This window comes from Bombina bombina, chromosome 1 (genome assembly GCF_027579735.1).
Source record: "Bombina bombina isolate aBomBom1 chromosome 1, aBomBom1.pri, whole genome shotgun sequence".
Taxonomy (NCBI): Eukaryota; Metazoa; Chordata; class Amphibia; order Anura; family Bombinatoridae; genus Bombina; species Bombina bombina.
In genome coordinates, this window is record NC_069499.1 from 1558015546 (window position 1) to 1558038919 (window position 23374).

The 23374-nt window shown below is 42.1% G+C and overlaps 1 protein-coding gene across 1 annotated transcript in view; it reads left to right on the forward strand.

The window, feature by feature from the left end:
• CYGB (cytoglobin) overlaps positions 1 to 23374 on the forward strand; it is a 101024-nt gene that overhangs the window by 41347 nt on the left and 36303 nt on the right. The window contains exon 2 of the mRNA XM_053688718.1: positions 17881 to 18112. Within this exon, the coding sequence (XP_053544693.1) occupies positions 17881 to 18112 (232 nt within the window). The remainder of the gene's footprint in view (positions 1 to 17880; positions 18113 to 23374) is intronic.

Sequence of the window (23374 nt, forward strand, 5' to 3'; positions counted from 1 at the left end):
GTGCACGATTTCCCCATAGGTAACAATGGGGCTGAGCCGGCTGAAAAAAACCTAACACCTGCAAAAAAGCAGCGTTCAGCTCCTAACGCAGCCCTATTGATTTCTATGGGGAAACAAATTTTATGTCTACACCTAACACCCTAACATGAACCCCGAGTCTAAAAACCCCTAATCTTACACTTATTAACCCCTAATCTGCCGTCCCCGACATCGTCGACACCTACATTATAATTATTAACCCCTACTCTGCCGCTCTGGACACCGCCGCCACCTACATTATCCCTATGAACCCCTAATCTGCTGCCCCCAACATCGCTGAACCCTACATTATATTTATTAACCCCTAATCTGCCCCCCCAATGTCGCTGCAACCTAACTACACTTATTAACCCCTAATCTGCCGCCACCAACGTCGCCGCCACTATAATAAAGTTATTAACCCCTAAACCTAAGTCTAACCCTAACACCCCCTAACTTAAATTTAATTTAAATAAATCTAAATAAAATAACTACAATTAAATAAATTATTCATATTTAAAACTAAATACTTACCTGTAAAATAAACCCTAAGCTAGCTACAATATAACTAATAGTTACATTGTAGCTGACTTAGGGTTTATATTTATTTTACAGGCAACTTTGTATTTATTTTAACTAGGTACAATAGTTATTACATAGTTATTAACTATTTATTAGCTACCTATTTAAAATAAGTACCTGTAAAATAAATCCTAACCTAAGTTACAATTACACCTAACACTACACTATCATTAAATTAATTTACTAAATTACCTACAATTAAATACAATTAAATTAAATAAACTAAAGTATGAAAAACAACAAACACTTAATTACAGAAAATAAAAAAATAACAATTTTTTTAAATTAATTACACCTACTCTAATCCCCCAAAATAATAAAATTCCCTACCCTATACTAAATTACAAATAGCCCTTAAAAGGACCTTTTGCGGGGCATTGCCCCAAAGTAATCAGCTCTTTTAACTGAAAAAAAAGACAATACCCCCCCAACATTACAACCCACCACCCACACACTCAACTGTACTCTAAAAACCCCCCACTACCCCCTTGAAGATCACCCTACCTTGAGCCGTCTTCACCCAGCAGGGCACAAGTAGACCTCCAGAGGGACAGAAGTCTTCATCCAATCCGGGCAGAAGAGGTCCTCCAAGCAGCAGAAGTCTTCATCCAGATGGCATCTTCTATCTTCATCCATCTGGAGCGGGTCCATCTTCAATCCAGCCGACGCGGAGCCATCCTCTTCAAACGAAGTCCAAGCGAAGAATGACGTCATCCAAGATGGCATCCCTTGAATTCCGATTGGCTGATAGGATTCTATCAGCCAATCAGAATTAAGGTAGGAACAATCCTATTGGCTGATCCAATCAGCCAATAGGATTGAAGTTCAATCCTATTGGCTGATCCAATCAGCCAATAGGATTGAGCTTGCATTCTATTGGCTGTTCCAATCAGCCAATAGAATGCGAGCTCAATCCTATTGGATGATTGCATCAACCAATAGGATTTTTCCTACCTTAATTCCGATTGGCTGATAGAATCCTATCAGCCAATCGGAATTGAAGGGACCCCATCTTGGATGACATCATTTAAAGGAACCTTCATTCTTCGCTTGGACTTCGTTTGAAGAGGATGGCTCCGCGTCGGCTGGATTGAAGATGGACCCGCTCTGCTCCGGATGGATGAAGATAGAAGATGCCATCTGGATGAAGACTTCTGCCCCTCTGGAGGTCCACTTGTGCCCGGCTGGGTGAAGACGGCTCATGGTAGGGTGATCTTCAAGGTGGTAGTGTTAGGTTTTTTTAAGGGGGGGTTGGGTGGGTTTTAGAGTAGGGTTGGGTATGTGGGTGGTGGGTTGTAATGTTGGGGGGTATTGTCTTTTTTTTTTCAGGTAAAAGAGCTGATTACTTTGGGGCAATGCCCTGCAAAAGGCCCTTTTAAGGGCTATTTGTAATTTAGTATAGGGTAGGGAATTTTATTATTTTGGGGGGCTTTTTTATTTTATTAGGGTGATTAGAGTAGGTGTAATTAGTTTCAAATTTTTTTTATTATTTTTTTATTTTCTCTGATTTAGTGTTTGTTGTTTTTCGTACTTTAGGTTATTTAATTTAATTGTAATTAATTGTAGGTAGTTTAGGTAATTTATTTAATGATAGTGTAGTGTTAGGTGTAATTGTAACTTTAGGTTAGGATTTATTTTACAGGTAAATTTGTATTTATTTTAACTAGGTAGTTATTAAATAGTTAATAACTATTTAATAACTATTGTACCTAGTTAAAATAAATACAAAGTTGCCTGTAAAATAAATATAAACCCTAAGCTAGCTACAATGTAACTATTAGTTATATTGTAGCTAGCTTAGGGTTTATTTTACAGGTAAGTATTTAGTTTTAAATAGGAATAATTTATTTAATTGTTGTAATTTTATTTAGATTATTTTAAATTATATTTAAGTTGGGGGGGTTAGGTTTAGACTTAGGTTTAGGGGTTAATACCTTTAATATAGTAGCAGCAACGTTGGGGGTGGCAGATTAGGGGTTAATAAATGTAGATAGGTGGCTGCGATGTTAGGGACGGCAGATTAGGGGTTAATAAAATTTAACTAGTGTTTGCGAGGCGGGAGTGCGGCAGTTTAGGGGTTAATATATTTATTAAAGTGTCGGCGATGTCCGGTCGGCAGATTAGGGGTTCGGTTTAGGGGTTAATAGGTAGTTTATGAGTGTTAGTGTACTTTTTAGCACTTTAGTTAAGAGTTTTATGTTACAGCGTTAGCCCATAAAACTCTTAACTACTGACTTTTAAAGGTGGTAGGAGTCTGTACAGGAGATGGTCTACCACTCACTTCAAGACTGGTAATACCGGCATTAGGCAAATCCCATTAAAAAGATAGGATACGCAATTGACGTAAGGGGATTTGCGGTAAGCTCGAGTCGCGGAAGAAAAGTGAGCGGTACACCTGTACCTGCCAGACTCGTAATACCAGCGGGCGTTAAAAAGCAGCGTTGGGAACTCTCAACGCTGCTTTTTAAGGCTAACGCAAGACTCGTAATCTATCAGAAAGTCTCCAAAAAAATACGTATGAAAGTGTAAAATATATCACAGTGTATTATGGGTACTTGTCTTGCTCTGTGTCCTTTGAGTCACTGATATTGTGAAGAGATGTATATAAGATCCAATGCTTAAACCACTGTTATGGTGGGATATCTTGTTTGCGCTCTCCTTTTGGAAGTAATTCCGGTGCTGCTTTCTCCAAAAACCAAGACTGATGACTGGTCTTCAATACACACTATAAAAAACAAAAAAAGGACAAGCGCATCCGCGATTCACTGTATCGATTTATAATAAAGTCAGACTCCTGACTACATATAATGCACTTACAAGAAGCAATTATATATATTGCGCTTGTCCTTCTTTTGTTTTTTTTAGTATACATTTACATACTTATGCATATAAATACTGCTACAGATCATACAAACTTACAAAGAGATAGTGACACACTTACGCACACACATAGGAATAGAAACGCACACATTTTGGGAGACTTGACTATCAAGAAGCATTTTATATATATATATATATATATATATATATATATATATATATATATATATATATATATATATATATATATGTGTGTGTGTGTTTGTGTATGCTGTTTGTATATATATATATATACAAAATATATAAAAATATATATCATAGGTATCCTAGTTACAAATTTGTTTTGACAGCATAGGACAACCCAATTTATTTTGACATATAAATTGGGTTGTCCTATGCTGTCAAAACAAATTTGTAACTAGGATACCTATGATGTCATAGATCACACCCATTACAAGTGATATCAATTATGTTAATTGGTTTGGTTAGGTATATGTAGCAAGTGTTTGGAAATAATTTTATTATGCCTGAGGAAACAGTCTGTGACTGAGAAACGCGTCGCTGTATTTTAATTCATTTCAGTAAAGTTTAATACTTTTTTAAGTCAAACACTTGCTACTGTGTTTTATTTGGATCAATACATGGTCCATCGGACCTCTGCTGTCTGTCTCCTGTGGAAGCCTTGATACAGTCTGTTGGGTGACTACATTGACCCCATCCTGTCTGATTAGCATCAATGGAGATGCTTTACTTCTTGTGAGTATATATCTTACCACACACACCATTGCTCCTGGTATAAGACTGTACTAGGCCATATAGGCACCTTTGTGTCCCCTTGTGTTTTACTACAGAATATCCATCTTCACCCCAAGAGGTCGGTCTGCTGGGTGACTGTTATAGATCCCAGACTGCTCCCACTGCACTAATTGGAGTGCTTCCAAGATTGTGAGTTTGATAGAATACAATCTGATAATCTAATTCTGTGGATCAAACAATATTGGGCCATGTGGCGCATCTGTCTTTTCTTCTGCCTTACAAATCTGTTCAACAGAGGCCTCATTTTTAAAAGCCCATGTGGAAGCTACCGCTCTAGTGGAATGAGCTGTAATTCTTTCAGGAGGCTGCTGGCCAGCAGTCTCATAAGCTAAACGGATTATGCTTCTCAGCCAAAAAGAAAGAGAAGATGCCGAAGCCTTCTGGCCTCTCCTCTGTCCAGAGGAGACGACAAACAATGCAGATGTTTGACGAAAATCCTTAGTAGCTTGTAAATAAAACTTTAAAGCACAAACCACGTCAAGATTGTGTAATAGACGTTCCTTCTTTGAAGAAGGATTAGGACACAGTGAAGGAACAACAATTTCCCGATTGATATTCTTATTAGATACCACCTTAGGAAGAATACCAGGTTTGGTATGTAAAACTACCTTATCTGCATGGAAGATCAGATAAGGGAAATCGCACTGTAAGGCATCTAACTCTGAAACTCTTCGAGCCAAAGAGATAGCTACCAAAAACAAAACTTTCCAAGATAAAAGCTTGATATCTATGGAATGCAGAGATTCAAACGGAACCCCTAGAAGAACTTTAACAACTAAATTTAAACTCCATGGCGGAGCAACAGGTTTAAACACAGGCTTGATTCTAATTAAAGCCTGACATAACGCCTGACTGTCTGGAACATCTGCCAGACGCTTGTGCAGAAGAATAGACAGAGCAGAAATCTGTCCCCTTAAGGAACTAGCTGACAATCCCTTCTCCAATCCTTCTTGGAGAAAAGGATAAACTCCTAGGAATCCTGACTTTACTCCATGAGTAACCCTTGGATTCACCCCCATGAAAATATTTACACCATATCTTATGATAGATTTTCCTGGTGACAGGCTTTCGAGCCTGAATTAAAGTATCAATGACAGACTCGGAGAAACCACGTTTTGATAAAATCAAGCGTTCAATCTCCAGGCAGTCAGCCGCAGAAATTTTTTTGAATGGACCTTGGAGTAGAAGGTCCTGCCTCAGCGGCAGAGTCCATGGTGGAAAGGATGACATGTCCACCAGATCTGCATACCCAGTCCTGCGTGGCCATGCAGGAGCTATCAAAATCACTGAAGCTCTCTCCTGCTTGATCTTGGCAATCAGACGAGGGAGGAGAGGAAATGGTGGAAAACACATAAGCCAGGATGCGTTCTGACGAGACGCCATCAGATCCAGTTCTGGGTTGTCCCATAGTTGAATCAGCTGGGCAAATACCTCCGGATGGAGCTCTCACTCCCCCGGATGAAAAGTCTGCCGATTTCGAAAATCCACCTCCCAGTTCTCTACTCCTGGGATGTGGATAGTTGAGAGATGGCAAGAGTAAGTCTCTGCCTATAGATTATCTTGGAAACCTCCATCATGGCCAGGGGACTCCTAGTTCCCCCCTGATGGTTGATATAGGCTACAGCTGTGATATTGTTTGACTGAAATCTGATGAACTTGGCCGCAGCTAGTTGAGGCCAAGCTTGAAGAGCATTGAATATCGCTCTTAGTTCCAGAATGGGGGGGTTAGGTTTAGACTTAGGTTTAGGGGTTAATACCTTTAATATAGTAGCAGCAACGTTGGGGGTGACAGATTAGGGGTTAATAAATGTAGATAGGTGGCAGCGATGTTAGGGACGGCAGATTAGGGGTTAATAAAATGTAACTAGTGTTTGCGAGGCGGGAGTGCGGCAGTTTAGGGGTTAATATATTTATTAAAGTGTCGGCGATGTCTGGTCGGCAGATTAGGGGTTCGGTTTAGGGGTTAATAGGTAGTTTATGAGTGTTAGTGTACTTTTTAGCACTTTAGTTAAGAGTTTTATGTTACAGCGTTAGCCCATAAAACTCTTAACTACTGACTTTTAAAGGTGGTAGGAGTCTGGACAGGAAATGGTCTACCACTCACTTCAAGACTGGTAATACCGGCATTAGGCAAATCCCATTAAAAAGATAGGATACGCAATTGACGTAAGGGGATTTGCGGTAAGCTCGAGTCGCGGAAGAAAAGTGAGCGGTACACCTGTACCTGCCAGACTCGTAATACCAGCGGGCGTTAAAAAGCAGCGTTGGGAACTCTCAACGCTGCTTTTTAAGGCTAACGCAAGACTCGTAATCTATCAGAAAGTCTCCAAAAAAACACGTATGAAAGTGTAAAATATATCACAGTGTATTATGGGTACTTGTCTTGCTCTGTGTCCTTTGAGTCACTGATATTGTGAAGAGATGTATATAAGATCCAATGCTTAAACCACTGTTATGGTGGGATATCTTGTTTGCGCTCTCCTTTTGGAAGTAATTCCGGTGCTGCTTTCTCCAAAAACCAAGACTGATGACTGGTCTTCAATACACACTATAAAAAACAAAAAAAGGACAAGCGCATCCGCGATTCACTGTATCGATTTATATTAAAGTCAGACTCCTGACTACATATAATGCACTTACAAGAAGCAATTATATATATTGCGCTTGTCCTTCTTTTGTTTTTTATAGTATACATTTACATACTTATGCATATAAATACTGCTACAGATCATACAAACTTACAAAGAGATAGTGACACACTTACGCACACACATAGGAATAGAAACGCACACATTTTGGGAGACTTGACTATCAAGAAGCATTTTATATATATATATATATATATATATATATATATATATATATATATATATATATATATATATATATATATATATATGTGTGTGTGTTTGTGTATGCTGTTTGTATATATATATATATATATAAAATATATAAAAATATATATCATAGGTATCCTAGTTACAAATTTGTTTTGACAGCATAGGACAACCCAATTTATTTTGACACATAAATTGGGTTGTCCTATGCTGTCAAAACAAATTTGTAACTAGGATACCTATGATGTCATAGATCACACTCATTACAAGTGATATCAATTATGTTAATTGGTTTGGTTAGGTATATGTAGCAAGTGTTTGGAAATAATTTTATTATGCCTGAGGAAACAGTCTGTGACTGAGAAACGCGTCGCTGTATTTTAATTAATTTCAGTAAAGTTTAATACTTTTTTAAGTCAAACACTTGCTACTGTGTTTTATTTGGATCAACACATGGTCCATCGGACCTCTGCTGTCTGTCTCCTGTGGAAGCCTTGATACAGTCTGTTGGGTGACTACATTGACCCCATCCTGTCTGATTAGCATCAATGGAGATGCTTTACTTCTTGTGAGTATATATCTTACCACACACACCATTGCTCCTGGTATAAGACTGTACTAGGCCATATAGACACCTTTGTGTCCCCTTGTGTTTTACTACAGAATATCCATCTTCACCCCAAGAGGTCGGTCTGCTGGGTGACTGTTATAGATCCCAGACTGCTCCCACTGCACTAATTGGAGTGCTTCCAAGATTGTGAGTTTGATAGAATACAATCTGATAATCTAATTCTGTGGATCAAACAATATTGGGCCATGTGGCGCATCTGTCTTTTCTTCTGCCTTACAAATCTGTTCAACAGAGGCCTCATTTTTAAAAGCCCATGTGGAAGCTACCGCTCTAGTGGAATGAGCTGTAATTCTTTCAGGAGGCTGCTGGCCAGCAGTCTCATAAGATAAACGGATTATGCTTCTCAGCCAAAAAGAAAGAGAAGATGCCGAAGCCTTCTGGCCTCTCCTCTGTCCAGAGGAGACAACAAACAATGCAGATGTTTGACGAAAATCCTTAGTAGCTTGTAAATAAAACTTTAAAGCACGAACCACGTCGAGATTGTGTAATAGACGTTCCTTCTTTGAAGAAGGATTAGGACACAGTGAAGGAACAACAATTTCCCGATTGATATTCTTATTAGATACCACCTTAGGAAGAAAACCAGGTTTGGTACGTAAAACTACCTTATCTGCATGGAAGATCAGATAAGGGAAATCGCACTGTAAGGCATCTAACTCTGAAACTCTTCGAGCCAAAGAGATAGCTACCAAAAACAAAACTTTCCAAGATAAAAGCTTGATATCTATGGAATGCAGAGATTCAAACGGAACCCCTAGAAGAACTTTAAGAACTAAATTTAAACTCCATGGCGGAGCAACAGGTTTAAACACAGGCTTGATTCTAATTAAAGCCTGACAAAACGCCTGACTGTCTGGAACATCTGCCAGACGCTTGTGCAGAAGAATAGACAGAGCAGAAATCTGTCCCCTTAAGGAACTAGCTGACAATCCCTTCTCCAATCCTTCTTGGAGAAAAGGATAAAATCCTAGGAATCCTGACTTTACTCCATGAGTAACCCTTGGATTCACCCCCATGAAAATATTTACACCATATCTTATGATAGATTTTCCTGGTGACAGGCTTTCGAGCCTGAATTAAAGTATCAATGACAGACTCGGAGAAACCACGTTTTGATAAAATCAAGCGTTCAATCTCCAGGCAGTCAGCCGCAGAAATTTTTTTGAATGGACCTTGGAGTAGAAGGTCCTGCCTCAGCGGCAGAGTCCATGGTGGAAAGGATGACATGTCCACCAGATCTGCATACCCAGTCCTGCATGGACACGCAGGAGCTATCAAAATCACTGAAGCTCTCTCCTGCTTGATCTTGGCAATCAGACGAGGGAGGAGAGGAAATGGTGGAAAACACATAAGCCAGGATGCGTTCTGACGAGACGCCATCAGATCCAGTTCTGGGTTGTCCCATAGTTGAATCAGCTGGGCAAATACCTCCGGATGGAGCTCCCACTCCCCCGGATGAAAAGTCTGCCGATTTAGAAAATCCACCTCCCAGTTCTCTACTCCTGGGATGTGGATAGTTGAGAGATGGCAAGAGTAAGTCTCTGCCTATAGATTATCTTGGAAACCTCCATCATGGCCAGGGGACTCCTAGTTCCCCCCTGATGGTTGATATAGGCTACAGCTGTGATATTGTTTGACTGAAATCTGATGAACTTGGCCGCAGCTAGTTGAGGCCAAGCCTGAAGAGCATTGAATATCGCTCTTAGTTCCAGAATGTTTATCGGAAGGAGGGCTCCCTCCTGAGACCACGAACCCTGAGCCTTCAGGGAGTTCCAGACTGCACCCCAGCCCAGAAGGCTGGCATCTGTCGTCACGATAGTCCACTCTGGCCTGCGGAAACTCATTCCCCTGGACAGATGGACCTGAGATAACCACCAGAGAAGAGAATCCCTGGTCTCTTAATCCAGATCTAACAGAGGAGACAAATCTGTGTAGTCCCCATTCCACTGGTTGAGCATGCAAAGTTGCAGTGGTCTGAGATGTAGGCGGGCAAACGGAACTATGTCCATTGCCGCTACCATTAGGCCGGTCATTTCCATACACTGAGCCACTGATGGCCGAGGAGTGGACTGAAGAGCACGGCAAGAGGTTAGAAGCTTTGATATCCTGACCTCTGTCAGAAAAAAATTCTATTAGAGTTCCTAGGAAGGAAACTCTTGTGAGAAGGAGAGAGAGAACTCTTTTCTATGTTCACTTTCCACCCATGAGACCTCAGAAAGGCCAGAACAATGTCCGTATGGGACTTGGCGATTTGCAAAGTCGACGCCTGAATCAGGATGTCGTCTAGGTAAGGGGCTACCGCTATGCCCCGCGGCCTTAGAAAGCCAGAAGGGACCCTAGAACCTTCGTAAAGATTCTTGGTGCCGTGGCTAACCCGACAGGAAGAGCCACAAACTGGTAATGCCTGTCTAGTAAGGCGAACCTGAGGAACTGATGATGATCTCTGTGAATCGGAATGTGGAGATAAGCATCCTTTAAGTCCTCATATATTGACCCTCCTGGATCATAGGGAGGATGGTACGGATTGTCTCCATCTTGAAGGATGGGACCCTGAGAAATTTGTTTAGGGTCTTGAGATCCCAGATAGGACTGAAAGTTCCCTCTTTTTTGGGAACTATAAACAGGTTTGAATAGAAACCCAGCCCCTGTTCCTCTCTTGGAACTGAGTGGATCACTCCCATAACCAGTAGGCCTTGAACGCAACGTAAGAATGCCTCTCTTTTTATCTGGTTTACAGATAGTTGTGAGAGATGAAATCTCCCTTTTGGAGATGACCCTTTGAATTTCAGAAGATATCCCTGGGAAACAATCTCTAGCGCCCAGGGATCCTGGACGTCTCTTGCCCAAGCCTGGGCGAAGAGAGAAAGACTGCCCCCCACTAGATCCGGTCTCGGATCGGGGGCTACTCCTTCATGCTGTCTTAGAGGCAGCCGCAGGTTTCTTGGCCTGCTTCCCATTGTTCCAAGCCTGGTTAGATCTTCAGACTGGTTTGGACTGGGCGAAATTTCCCTCTTGTTTGTATTAGAGGAAGTTGAAGCTGTGCCACTCTTTAAGTTTCGAAAAGAACAAAAATTATTCTGTTTGGTCCCTAACTTATTGGACCTATCCTGAGGAAGGGCGTGGCCTTTTCCTCCAGTAATATCAGAAATGATCTCCTTCAGACCAGGCCCGAATAGGGTCTGTCCCTTGAAGGGGATGTTAAGAATTTTAGTCTTTGAAGTTACGTCTGCTGACCAGGATTTAAGCCATAGCGCCCTACTCGCCAAAATGGCAAAACCTGAATTTTTAGCCGTTAGTTTGGTTAACTGAAAAATGGCGTCAGAAATAAAGGAATTAGCTAACTTAAGAGCTTTAATCCTGTCTAGAATATCGTCTAACGGGGTCTCTACCTGCAGAGCCTCCTCAAGAGACTCAAACCAAAAAGCCGCTGCAGCAGTAACTGGGGCTATGCATGCAAGAGGCTGGAGGATAAAACCTTGATGTATAAAATTTTTCTTAAGGAGGCCCTCCAATTTTTTAGCCATAGGATCTCGGAAAGCACAACTGTCCTCGACGGGGATGGTTGTACGCTTAGCTAGGGTAGAGACTGCTCCCTCCACCTTAGGGACCGTCTGCCACGTGGCGGCATCTATGGGAAGCATCTTTTTGAAAGCAGGAGGGGGAGAGAACGGCACACCTGGTCTATCCCATTCCTTAGTAATAATTTCCGAAAACCTCTTAGGGACTGGAAAAACATCAGTGTAAACAGGCACTGCAAAGTATTTGTCCATTTTACACAATTTCTCTGGAACCACAATGGGGTCACAGTCATCCAGAGTCACTAAAACCTCCCTAAGCAATAAGCGGAGGTGTTCAAGCTTAAATTTAAACGCTGTCATTTCAGAATCAGGCTGAAGTAACGCCTTCCCTGAGTCTGAAATGTCACCCACAGATAGAAGCTCACCTGCCTCGGCTTCTGAGTATTGGGAATATCGGACACAGGCATTAAAGCGTCAGAAAGCTCTGTATTAGTTCTAGCCCCAGAGCTGTCTCGCTTTCCTTGTAACCCTGGCAGTTTGGAAAATACCTCTGTGAGGGTATTATTCATAACTGCCGCCATGTCCTGCAAGGTAAACGAATTAGACGCGCTAGATGTATTTGGCGTCACTTGAGCGGGAGTTATAGGTTCTGACACATGGGGAGAGTTAGATGGCATAATCTCCCTTTGTTTAGTCAGAGAATCCCCTGGAGATAAATCTTTAAGCGTCATAATATGGTCTTTATAGTTTATAGAAATTTCAGTACATTTGGTACACATTCTAAGAGGGGGTTCAACCATGGCTTCTAAACATATTGAACAAGGAGTTTCCTCTATGTCAGACATGTTTAACAAACTAGTAATGAGACAAGCAAGCTTGGAAAACACTTTAATAAAGGTAAAACAGTAATTAAACAAACACGTTACTGTGCCTTTAAGAGAAAAAAACTAACACTTAAACTGCAAAACAGTGAAAAAATATAGCAAATTCTTTTACATTTTTACAGTGTGTGTAAGGGACTAAAGCAGCATTGCACCCACTTGCAAATGGATGATTAACCCCTTAGGCCCCAAACCGGATTGAAAAACGTTAAAAGACAGTTGAGCACCCTGCCACAGCTCTGCTGAGGCTCCTACCTGCCCTCAAATACGATTCTGTGCAGAAATAAACCCCTTGTAATGGTCCTCAGGTGTCAGAGGACTCCTTTAGGGAAGCTGGATGTCTCAGTCTGAATAAAAACTGTGCATTTAGAGCACTAAAATAGGCCCCTCCCACCATGTACTGGATGCCTGAGGGGCCTTAAGAAAGTACTCCTAGGAGTATCTGATTAGCCATGTGGAAACTAGGCCCCAAATAAAGAGTTATCTCCCTCAGAGAAAAAACGTCCTATTTTTAAAATCATGTAAACGTTTTGTCCCTAAGTAATATAAGCATTAACATGAGTACTAACCTGTTCTGTAAGCATGATCCCAGTCGCTGTTAAATCACTGCATCAGGCTTACCTCAGTACACAAGGCTCTGTCAGCATTTTCTAGAACTCATATCATCTCTCTAGAAATAAAAATACTGAACATACCTCAAAGCAGGTAATCTGCAGGCCATTCCCCCAACTGAAGTTGTCCCATATTCTTCAGTTATGTGTGAGAACAGCAGTGGACCTTAGTTACAAACCGCTAAGATCATCAAATCTCCAGGCAGAACTCTTCTTCTAATTTCTGCCTGGGAGTAAAACAGTACAACGCCGGTACCGTTTAAAAATAACAAACTCTTGATTGAAGGTAAAACTACACTAAGTCACCACATATCTCTTGATGCTTCCTTTCTTGTCGAGAGTTGCAAGAGAATGACTGGGGGTGGCAGTTAGGGGAGGAGCTATATAGACAGCTCTGCTGTGGGTGTCCTCTTGCAACTTCCTGTTGGGAAGGAGAATATTCCACAAGCAATGGATGAACCAGTGGACTGGATACACCTTACAAGAGAAAAGATTTTAGCAGCTCCTTTTTTTGTGGAGGAATAACAAAAGTTAGGAACGAGGAAGGGGAGTATAGAGTAGGTGCTATTGATGGTGGTATCTCTGTTACAATCAAAGAGGTGGGGGCAAGTCAGCCATTATATTTATTTGTAGTTGGAGGTTACTGTTGGGGTTACTAGATATAATACTAGTGTCTTTGTAACATATTTACCAGTTTTACAGGGATTGGGGTCAGGAACTCCCAGGTAGATAGTTGTAAGGAACAAACCCTAATCCATTGTCGCTAAATAATAGCAGGATGAATCTGATCAGGTTGCTAATAAATGTGCTGTTACTAGATGTTTTCCTAATGGCACCATCACAACAAACTTTATAGGATCTAGGTTTACTGCACATATAGGCAAAAATAATATCAACCACTTGATCTCTCTGTGGCTTTATACATTGACTAGGGAAATATAAATAATTACAGTAATCAACATGATTAAAATCTTCATCCGAGGCAACTAAGCATTTTACTGGTGCAGATGCCTTAATTAATAACAAGCTCACTGTCTCATGCGCCTCAATAGTCAGCAGGTCCACGTGTCGTAGGCGAGGTATACCATCTAGTATCCCAAAAGTGGTTACATTTAATTTTGGACTTCATTCCCTGATATCAACAGGTAAGGTGTATATGTTTAATGAGTTTAATTAATGACTACACCATACCTGTAACAGATAAGTCCCTCTGGCTGATCAAGTATAAGGTTTACAGTTCTGCAGATCATGAGTGATGTCTATAGGTGGTTAGGACTAATTAGCTTAAAACTCATCTACCTATATATCTAAGTCCCACACACACAAATATACACATAAACACACGTACACACACATATACACACACACATATACACACGTGTACACTTATAAATATATATACACACACACACATGTACACACACATACACACACATATATATACACACATGTACACACATTCACCAACACTTACACAGCTTAAAGAGATAGCCAATAAGGAAGCCAAAATAGGACCTGATACACATTAAATCTCATTGTGTAATACAGTAACAGAGAACTAGATTCTCTACGAAATTAAAAAAATATCCATCAAATGTCTGTTTGTGTTTTAACATGGAATTATTGTCTAAAATCTGAGCAACTTCTTGCTTAAATGGACATTAAACCCAAATTTTTTCTTTCATGATTAAGAAAGAACATGTAATTTAAAACAACTTTCTAATTTACTTCTATTAGCTAATTTGCTTCATTCTCTTGATATCCTTTGCTGAAAAGCATATCTAGATAGGCTCAGAAGCTGCTGATTGGTAACTGCAGATAGATGCCTCGTGTGATTGGCTCACCCATGTGCATTGCTATTTCTTCAACAAAGAATATCTAAAGAATGAAGCAAATTAGATAATAGAAGTAAATTGGAATGTTGTTTAAAATTGTATTCTCTATCTGACTAAAGAAAGTAAAAATGTGGGTTTAATGTCCCTTTAAGTCAAATCTATTAATAACTTAGGAGTTAGGGATTCTTTTCTCCCCAAGGATTTTTTAAATTCTTATAGAATGTAGATCAGGGGTAGGCAAACTATGTAGTGGGGGCCAAATCAGGCCTGATGCCTGGTTTTAGATGGCACTTGAACTAAGAATGGTTTCCATTTTTAAATGCTTAAAAAAAACACAGCCACTATCCTTCATTCATTTATTGTCTATAGGGCCGATTTATCAATGTCTATCCGACATGATACGCTGTAGCGTATCATGTCCGACAGACATCGCTGAATGCCGACAGCATACGCTGTCGGCATTTAACATTGCACAAGCAGTTCTAGTGAACTGCTTGTGCAATGCCGCCCCCTGCAGATTCGCTACCAGGGGTGTCAATTAACCCAACCATATTTGATCGGGTCGATTGCTGCCTGCCACTCAGAGGCTGCGGACCAGTTAAGCAGCAGCGGTCTTGAGACCGCTGCTTCATAACTGCTGTTTCCGGCGAGCCTCCAATTTAAAGGAAAGTAAAGGTGAGTCAAATTAGAAAATTTATCACGCAATCTCATCACTGCAGAATTTGTTCACAAAAATAAAAAATGCAACCAAAGTTTCAAGTGACTCATGTTTTTCATATATTTTGAAATATGTCCATAAAAATTTGTGGAAATGTATTTTCTCTCTTGTTACAGAAGTATCTACATAATATCCTTAATTTTGCCTCCTGTTCCTCAAGGTGTAAAATATTTTGTCCCTTTACAGAAAAACTTTGCCAACCTTTGATCTAGATCACTAATATACACGCATAGATGCACGGGTATGGACACATGCATGCAGACCCATACATTAACTGGTGTAAACTCGAAGTTGCACACAAATGATTGTGCTAGCGTTTTCACTATCATTTGCACCCCCTTTCAATTGTGCTGATATTACAAGTGGAGCAAAAACGTTCACTAGCGCAATCTTTATTTACTCTAGAATCCTTACCACGATCTCAGAGCTGTGGATAACTGTTTTGCAAAATTAAAAAGTGTCACAAAACACTTAAAAAATACATTACAAAGTACAGTTACACTTATAACAACACTGTCTAAAAATATTATTCACAAAAAATATTACAAACAAAAGTTATAAGTGCTCAAAGATATGAGATCTCGAGTGTTGGGGAAAAAAATCCTCTGAAGGGCTTTAACATTGAGATACATGTCTAATATGTATATATATATATATATATATATATATATATATATATATATATATATATGTGTGTGCGTGTCCATATACACTCACTGGCCACTATATTTGGTACACCTGTTCAATTGCTTGGTAACACAAATTTCTAATCAGCCAATCACATGGCAGCAACTCAATGCATTTAGGCATCTAGACGAGGTGAAGGCGACTTGCTGAAGTTTAAACCGAACATCAGAATGGGAAGAAAGGGGATTTAAGTGACTTTGAACGTGGCATGGTTGTTGGTGCCAGACGGGGCTGGTCTGAGTATTTAAAAAACTGCTGATCTACTGGGATTTTCACACACAACCATCTCTAGGGTTTACAGAGAATGGTCCGTAAAAGAGAATATATACAGTGAGCGGTAGTTGTGTGGCCGAAAACGCCTTGTTGATGTCAGAGGAGAATGGGCATACTGGTTTGAGATGATAGAAAGGCAACAGTAACTCAAATTACCACTCGTTACAACCAAGGTATGCAGAATACCATCTCTGAATGCACAACGTGTCGAACCTTGAAGCAGATGGGCTACAGCAGCAGAAGAGCACACTGGGTGCCACTCCTGTCAGCTAAGAACAGGAAACTGAGGCTACAATTTGCACAGGCTCACCAAAATTGGACAATAGAAGGTTGGAAAAACATGGCTGGTCTGATGAGTCTCAATTTCAGCTGCAACATTGAGATGGTAGTGTCAGAATTTGGCATAAACAACATGAAAGCATGGATCCATCCTGCCTTGTATCAACGGTTCAGGCTAGTGGTGGTGGTATAATGGTGTGGGGGATATTTTCTTGGCACACTTTGGGCCCCTTAGTACTAATTGAGCATCGTTTAAATGCCACGGCCTACCTGAGTATTGTTGCTGACCATGTTCATCCCTTTATGACTACAGTGTACCCATATTCTGATGGCTACTTCCAGCAGGATAATGCACCATGTCACAAAGTTCAAATAATCTCAAACTGGTTTCTTGAACATGACAATGAGTTCACTGTACACCAATGGCCTATACAGTCACCAGATCTCAATCCAATAGAGAACCTTTGTGATGTGGTGGAAAAGGAGATTCGCATCATGGATGTGCAGCCGGCAAATCTGCAGCAACTGTGTGATTCTATCATGTCAATATGGACCAAAATGTCTGAGGAATGTTTCCTTGTTGAGTCTATGCCACAAAGAATTAAGGCAGTTCTAAAGGCAAAAGGGGGTCCATCCCGGTAATACTAGCAAGGTGTACCTAATAAAGTGTCTGTTGAGTGTATATTTATGTATTTATATGTGTATATATGTATTTACAGACATATATACACATTAATATATATGTACACACATGTAGACATATATATATATATATAAGTGCATTAGAGCCTTTTGCCATTAAATAGATGAAAACATGTAAAATCATATTTATGCAATATTCATATTTAATAAAGGTTTTTACTATGTATTTGCTGTACATATTTCACATTCCAATGTTGTGTACATAGCAGAATATGTTCTATGTATTTATAAATAGATATTCCAATATATATCTTTATATAATCTATGCCTATATATAATAATCTATATATATATAGGTATAATTATATATTCCGTTATATAAAGAACATTGGAATATGAAATATTCATATTTTCATGTCGGGTTTGCGCTAATGAGAATGTCATGTTGTTTGGGCAACTTTTTTTGCTCCATTGGCTTCTATGGGGGAATGCGAAAACGACTATAAGCGTGATTTTTGGTACCCCTTGATGAAAAAAAGTTTACTTTTAACTTGTAATACCAGCGCAACCCAACTAGAGCAAAAATGAAAATCCAAGCAAAATACTGCTACACTTAATCTAGCCCTTATAAAAAGTAAACAAAATTCTTCATATATTTTATTTTTATTATTTAATATACAGCTGGAAGCCAAACTAATTTTTTGTCTAACATATTTCCTCATCTATAAAAAGGTTCTTTGTCAACTTTCCCTCTGCCAAGCAATACTTCAGCCAGTTTAAGGATATGGAAGACCCTGTGGAGATGGCGCGCAGCATCCAGCTACGTAAACACGGTCTGCGAGTGCTGGGTGCTGTAAACAGTGTGGTCGAGAACCTCAATGACCCAGAAAAGGTGACAACAGTTTTGTCAATAGTGGGGAAGAGTCATGCATTGAGACACAAAGTGGAACCTTTTTATTTCAAGGTGAGGAAACTGACAGTACAATTTGTCTATCTATCTATCTATCTATCTGTCTGTCTGTCCATTAACTGCTTTCCTTTAGTCATAGGAAAACACAATTTATCCTAAGTGCTAAACCACCAGGTAAGTCAACCATAAATAATCTAGATAGCTCCACTTTTAATTGGATTTAAGTTTAGTTTGAATTCTGCACTAATATATACATATTATGTAGTTACATAACAATAACACTTTAAAGATATATGTGTGTGTGTGTGTTTTATCTCATTATCTGTTGAAGTCCAAGACCAATGCTTGGAAATCCAAATAGATCAGTAAAATCCCCCCAGACACCATACATCTTACCAAAAGGAGTGGAATTTTTCAACAATCACATATTTCACTTCCACCCATATTTAGTTGAGACAATACAGGTAGTTTATATTCTTTACAACTGGGTGATTACTAAACATATACTCCACATTGTCACAGCTAAAGCTCTGGAGTTAAACATTCATGACAAAAGTAAAAGAATGAAAGTATCATAATATGAGAAGAAGAGAAGAACCACTGAGAAGCACTGAGTTAGACCAGAGTAGGTAATCAAAGCCCAGACAAGATGCAGAGTGGTCCAGGTAAGATGCAGCTTGTCAAGACAAGAGGTCCAATTAACCCCAAAGTAAGAACCTTTTAAACACCCATGGAGATTATATTGAACTATAGTTATTGGTGTATTCGCTCTGAGCTTAATGGACAGGAACAGTGCATATGCATCAATTAGTAGACTTGTGCGCGGCAGAACTAATTGTTTCGTTTCGGACTGATTTGGATGTTTTCGAATTTCATTTCGAATCGATTCGAATTCGGATACATTCGAATGCATTTGTTTCGGATTCATTCAAATTCGAATAAATTCGGATGTATTCGTAAATTCGAAAGTTCGGTATATGTTAGGTGGGATGTGCTGTGTATTAGACTAGTATTATGTACTGTAATATTAGGTGTAACCCATAGCAGAGTGATATAACCTAATATACTGTACAATACTAGTGTAATTGTGATTAGTCCATGGCCATCCGAATGTAACAAATAAATCCGAACTAATTCAGATTTATTCGTTAGTTTCGTTGCTACGGTAATTAGGAAACTCGAATAAAACGAAACGCACCTGTCTACCAATTAGCAGCTGCCTTTTCCAAGTTCAGTACTAATTGAGCACAAGGTGCTGCCTGGGATTGTAAATGTCTATAAATAGTGGCCCCAATTCATATCCATTTGAAATGAAGTGCAAAAACAATGCACTGTTTTCTATGTAACCTACTATTGATGGCAACAGTTTACAACAATGTTGTAGAACAGTCACTATCAATAGTGGTTTGCAAGCCATCATACACAAGCTGCTAACAATCTGAATGAATCAAGCAATGCAGCAGCTCTAAAGTAATAGTAATGGCTATTACCTTATATGGAAGCTGGAATGAAATAACAGTGACAGTATCTTATGACTGACACTTGTCAAGGATACCGGGTTGCCGGGGTTAAACTCCTACCCCCTACCTCTAGCCCCCCTGTTGTTTCTCAGCGGTTTTGGGCTCCTCAGAGCAACCGCGATCTCCCAGAGCTTTTGTTTCCCTTGTTTTCATCTTCCACCTGATATTGAAAGAGCTGGTCTCTGACCAACCTATCCCTTTTCAGCTGGCCAGGCTCCTGGAACTGCCGGTCGGCCCCTGCACCCTCTGGGACACTTTACCTCTGGCTGCTCCGAAGGCCCCTTGCCCCAGAGCTCCGCTCTCTTGGGGATTGATACCCCGTGGAGATGGCAAGAGGTGGGCCAATTGCTGGAGGTGAGCTCCATTGGGAACCGGGGTTTCCAAGCCCTATTCAACAGACCGCCCTGCGGCTGGCCGGTTCCATGGAACCGCCGGCCGCATCAGCTCGGATCCCCGGGCACTTTCATCCCAGGTCGCTCCAGCGGGCCTTTGTCCCAGAGTTCCGCTTTTTGGGAATTACTACCTCTGGGGAAGGACCAGAGGTGGGTTGATTTACAGGGGAGAGCTCTCTCAGGATAAGGGGGTTTCAGACCCCCCCTCATTACCCCCTCTTACAATGGCCTGACCGGTGTACATTGGATAAGCCATAACTCCAACCTCCAGCCATGAATCAAGGCGCTTTTTGAACCGAAGTAGCTGGGGGCAAGGGGCTTTCCAACGACACCCTGGAAGGGCTGCCGCTCCCCCGGGATCACACCTAATACCCAATCCTTGTACCACTGGACACTGGGGAACAATGGACACAATGGAGGTGTGGGAATGGCGGGAGCTGTGATGGGCAGATAAGGCTTATTATCAAGATCAGTTTTTGTATAAATGTTGTGTGTTTTTACCAATAATGAGTACTTCATGTTTTCACCTAAATGCTAGTCTGTCTATTTATTTGGGTGGGCTCAGCTAGAATCACTTCCTCCACTACATAGCGGCAGGTTCCAGGCATCGGGAGGATCCATTAGCGAAGCTACCCAGTCGGGGTAGCCGGAATCCGTCACAGTGGTGGCAGCGGTGGGATGCTTCCGATTACCTGGAACATCCAAACCACCACCTGAAGTCCTTGCCGGATGGAAAAATATCAAAGGCTCCAGAAGGACGAACTGCAGAGCTTACTGAAAGCCAGAGGAGTAGTAGCTGGTTCTAAAACAAAGACTGTCCTCATAACCAAGCTGATGGAAGGTGATTAGGCTAATGAGCCGGTGGGTGGGTTGGATGATGGCCAAGACAGCAGCTGACGCAGCACCGTCTCCACCCTGGAGACTACCATGTCGGATCTCCAGAGACAGATCCAGTGGCGACTGGAGCTCTATGGTTCTAACCCCCCCAAGGAGATTGTTACTCGGATCATTGTTAACGCCACTAAGGTACATTTGATGGAGCTACAGAAGTCTATGGGAGGAGTTGCACCGGATCCCATGACTTCTGTTACCCGACCCAATAAGTTACCCCATGCCACCTTCCGTGATTTCCAGGATGATGGGGCAGAGGAGATTGATCACTACCTTCAGCTTTTTGAGACTCAGTGTCGGTTGCAGGGGGTCGCCGATGCTGACCGAGTCACTATCCTGCTCCCAAAACTGGCTGGTCGGCTTTGGAGGCTTTCCACACCATCCCCTCCGAAGACCAAGTCAATTACGACTGGATGAGGGAACACATCCTTGCCCGCTAGGGACTCACCCCGGAGGTACACCGGCTGAAATTCCGGGAGCTTCAGAGACAAGAGGGGCAACCATACACCAAGTTTGCCCACCGGTTAGCCCGGTCTCTGGACTCTTGGATCACCGGTAGCCATATAACCACCATGTCAGAGGCGATACAGCTCATCCTTCTGGAGGAGTTTTACAACAGTGCTCCGACAGAGATATGAGACTGGGTGAAGGACAAAAGACCCACCACAGCGGACCAAGCAGCCGCCCTGGCCGACCAGTTTGTAGATGCCTGGCGCTAGGCAGGCCCAGGACCCCAGCCTGTAACTTGCTCTGCTTCCACCCCTACCCGACCCCCAACAGCTACTCAGCAGTCCCAGGATCGGTCAACCCCATTCTCCCAGGCCAGAAACTCCCGGGGATGCTATGGGTGTGGGCACCTTGGCCACTTCAAAAGCAACTGTCCAGTGCAACAAAGAAACCCTCCAGCACCACAGCCAAGAGACCCCTCCAATGGGGAAACACTCCAACCAGGTCCTACCGAGCCGCCGCCCACTGCATGTACACAGCATTTCCTCTTGTCTCAGCCTTCATGTGGAATACCTCCCCGTATACCTGCCCAGTGACCACCTGCCAGCAGGCCAGACGCCAAGCTATTACACTGACTCTGGGGACCCAAGTGAGACACTCTGCTCCAACTCCTACCTTACCCCGACCTTCCACCCCAACTACACCCCTAGCCCCCGACCGACCCTCCTGGGCATTCCCCTCCGACTTCGCCCAGGAGACCCCAAACGACCCGACCTTAGTCCCCTACAGAGATAGGGTGGGTACAGACCTCCAGGGCCCCAGAGAAGAGCGGTTCCATTGGGAAAGGGGGCTCCTGTACCGGATCTCCGAGAAGAGAAAGGGTTCGGTGCCCAAACGTCAGCTAGTTGTACCGAAGAAGTTTTGGTCCGACCTACTGAAAATAGGACATGACATTCCCCTAGCTGGTCACTTAGGAAAGGCCAGGACCCACCACCACTTGACCCAAACCTTTTTCTGGCCAGGAATTACAGTAGATATTAGAGAATACTGTAAATCTTGTGAGGTGTGCCAGAAAGTAGGAAAACAGGGGACCATATTAAAGCCCCCTACACCCTCTGCCTATTATCTACGAATCCTTTAGAAGGGTTGCCGTAGATATAGTGGGGCCATTAGCCCGGCCCAGCCCCTCAGGGCAAAGGAACATCCTTACAGTAGTGGACTATACCACTCGATACCCGGAGGCAATCCCCTTGGCTAATATCCAGGCAGAGACCGTAGCAGATGCAATGCTCCGGATATTCACCAGGGTAGGCTTCCCCCGGGAAGTGATTTCTGATCAAGGAACACAGTTCACTGCAGAAATCACTCAGCAGTTATGGAGATTGTGCGGGATCAAACCCCTGCACAGTGCCCCCTACCATCCCTAGATGAATGGGCTATGTGGGCGGTTCAACGGGACCCTAAAGCAGCTGCTTAGGATGTTCTTGGCCACTCACAAGGACTGTGAAAGATTCCTGCTGCACCTTCTCTTTGCATACAGAGAGGTGCCCCAGGAATCCACAGGCTTCTCTCCCTTTGAATTAGTGTATGGCCGGAAGATAAGGGGACCCTTGACTTAGTAAGAGCCCACTGGGAAGGGACTACAGAGGGGGAAGAACACTCCATTGTGGAGTACGTTCTCCAACTTAGGAACCGACTGAAGGACCTCGCCGACCAGGTGCGAGAGAACCTTCAGGTCGCCCAGTGTAAACAAATGAGGTGGTACGACTGGAATGCTCGTACCCGCACCCTGTCAGTAGAACTGAAGGTCCTCGCCCTTAAGCCTGTCAAAACAGACAAGCCACAGGCTTCTTGGCAACGACCCTACCAGATAGTGGAACAGCTGAACGACACCACCTACCTGGTAGCCAATGCTCAGATTACTGGGTCCGCCGGACCTTTCATGTGAACATGTTGAAGGCATATGTAGAAAGGGCCAAGGATGTGGCTGCTATCTGTGCTCAGGCGGTGAAGGACTCTGAGAGTCTTCTAATGCCGGAGCTCCCCGGACCCATTGACGCCCCCCA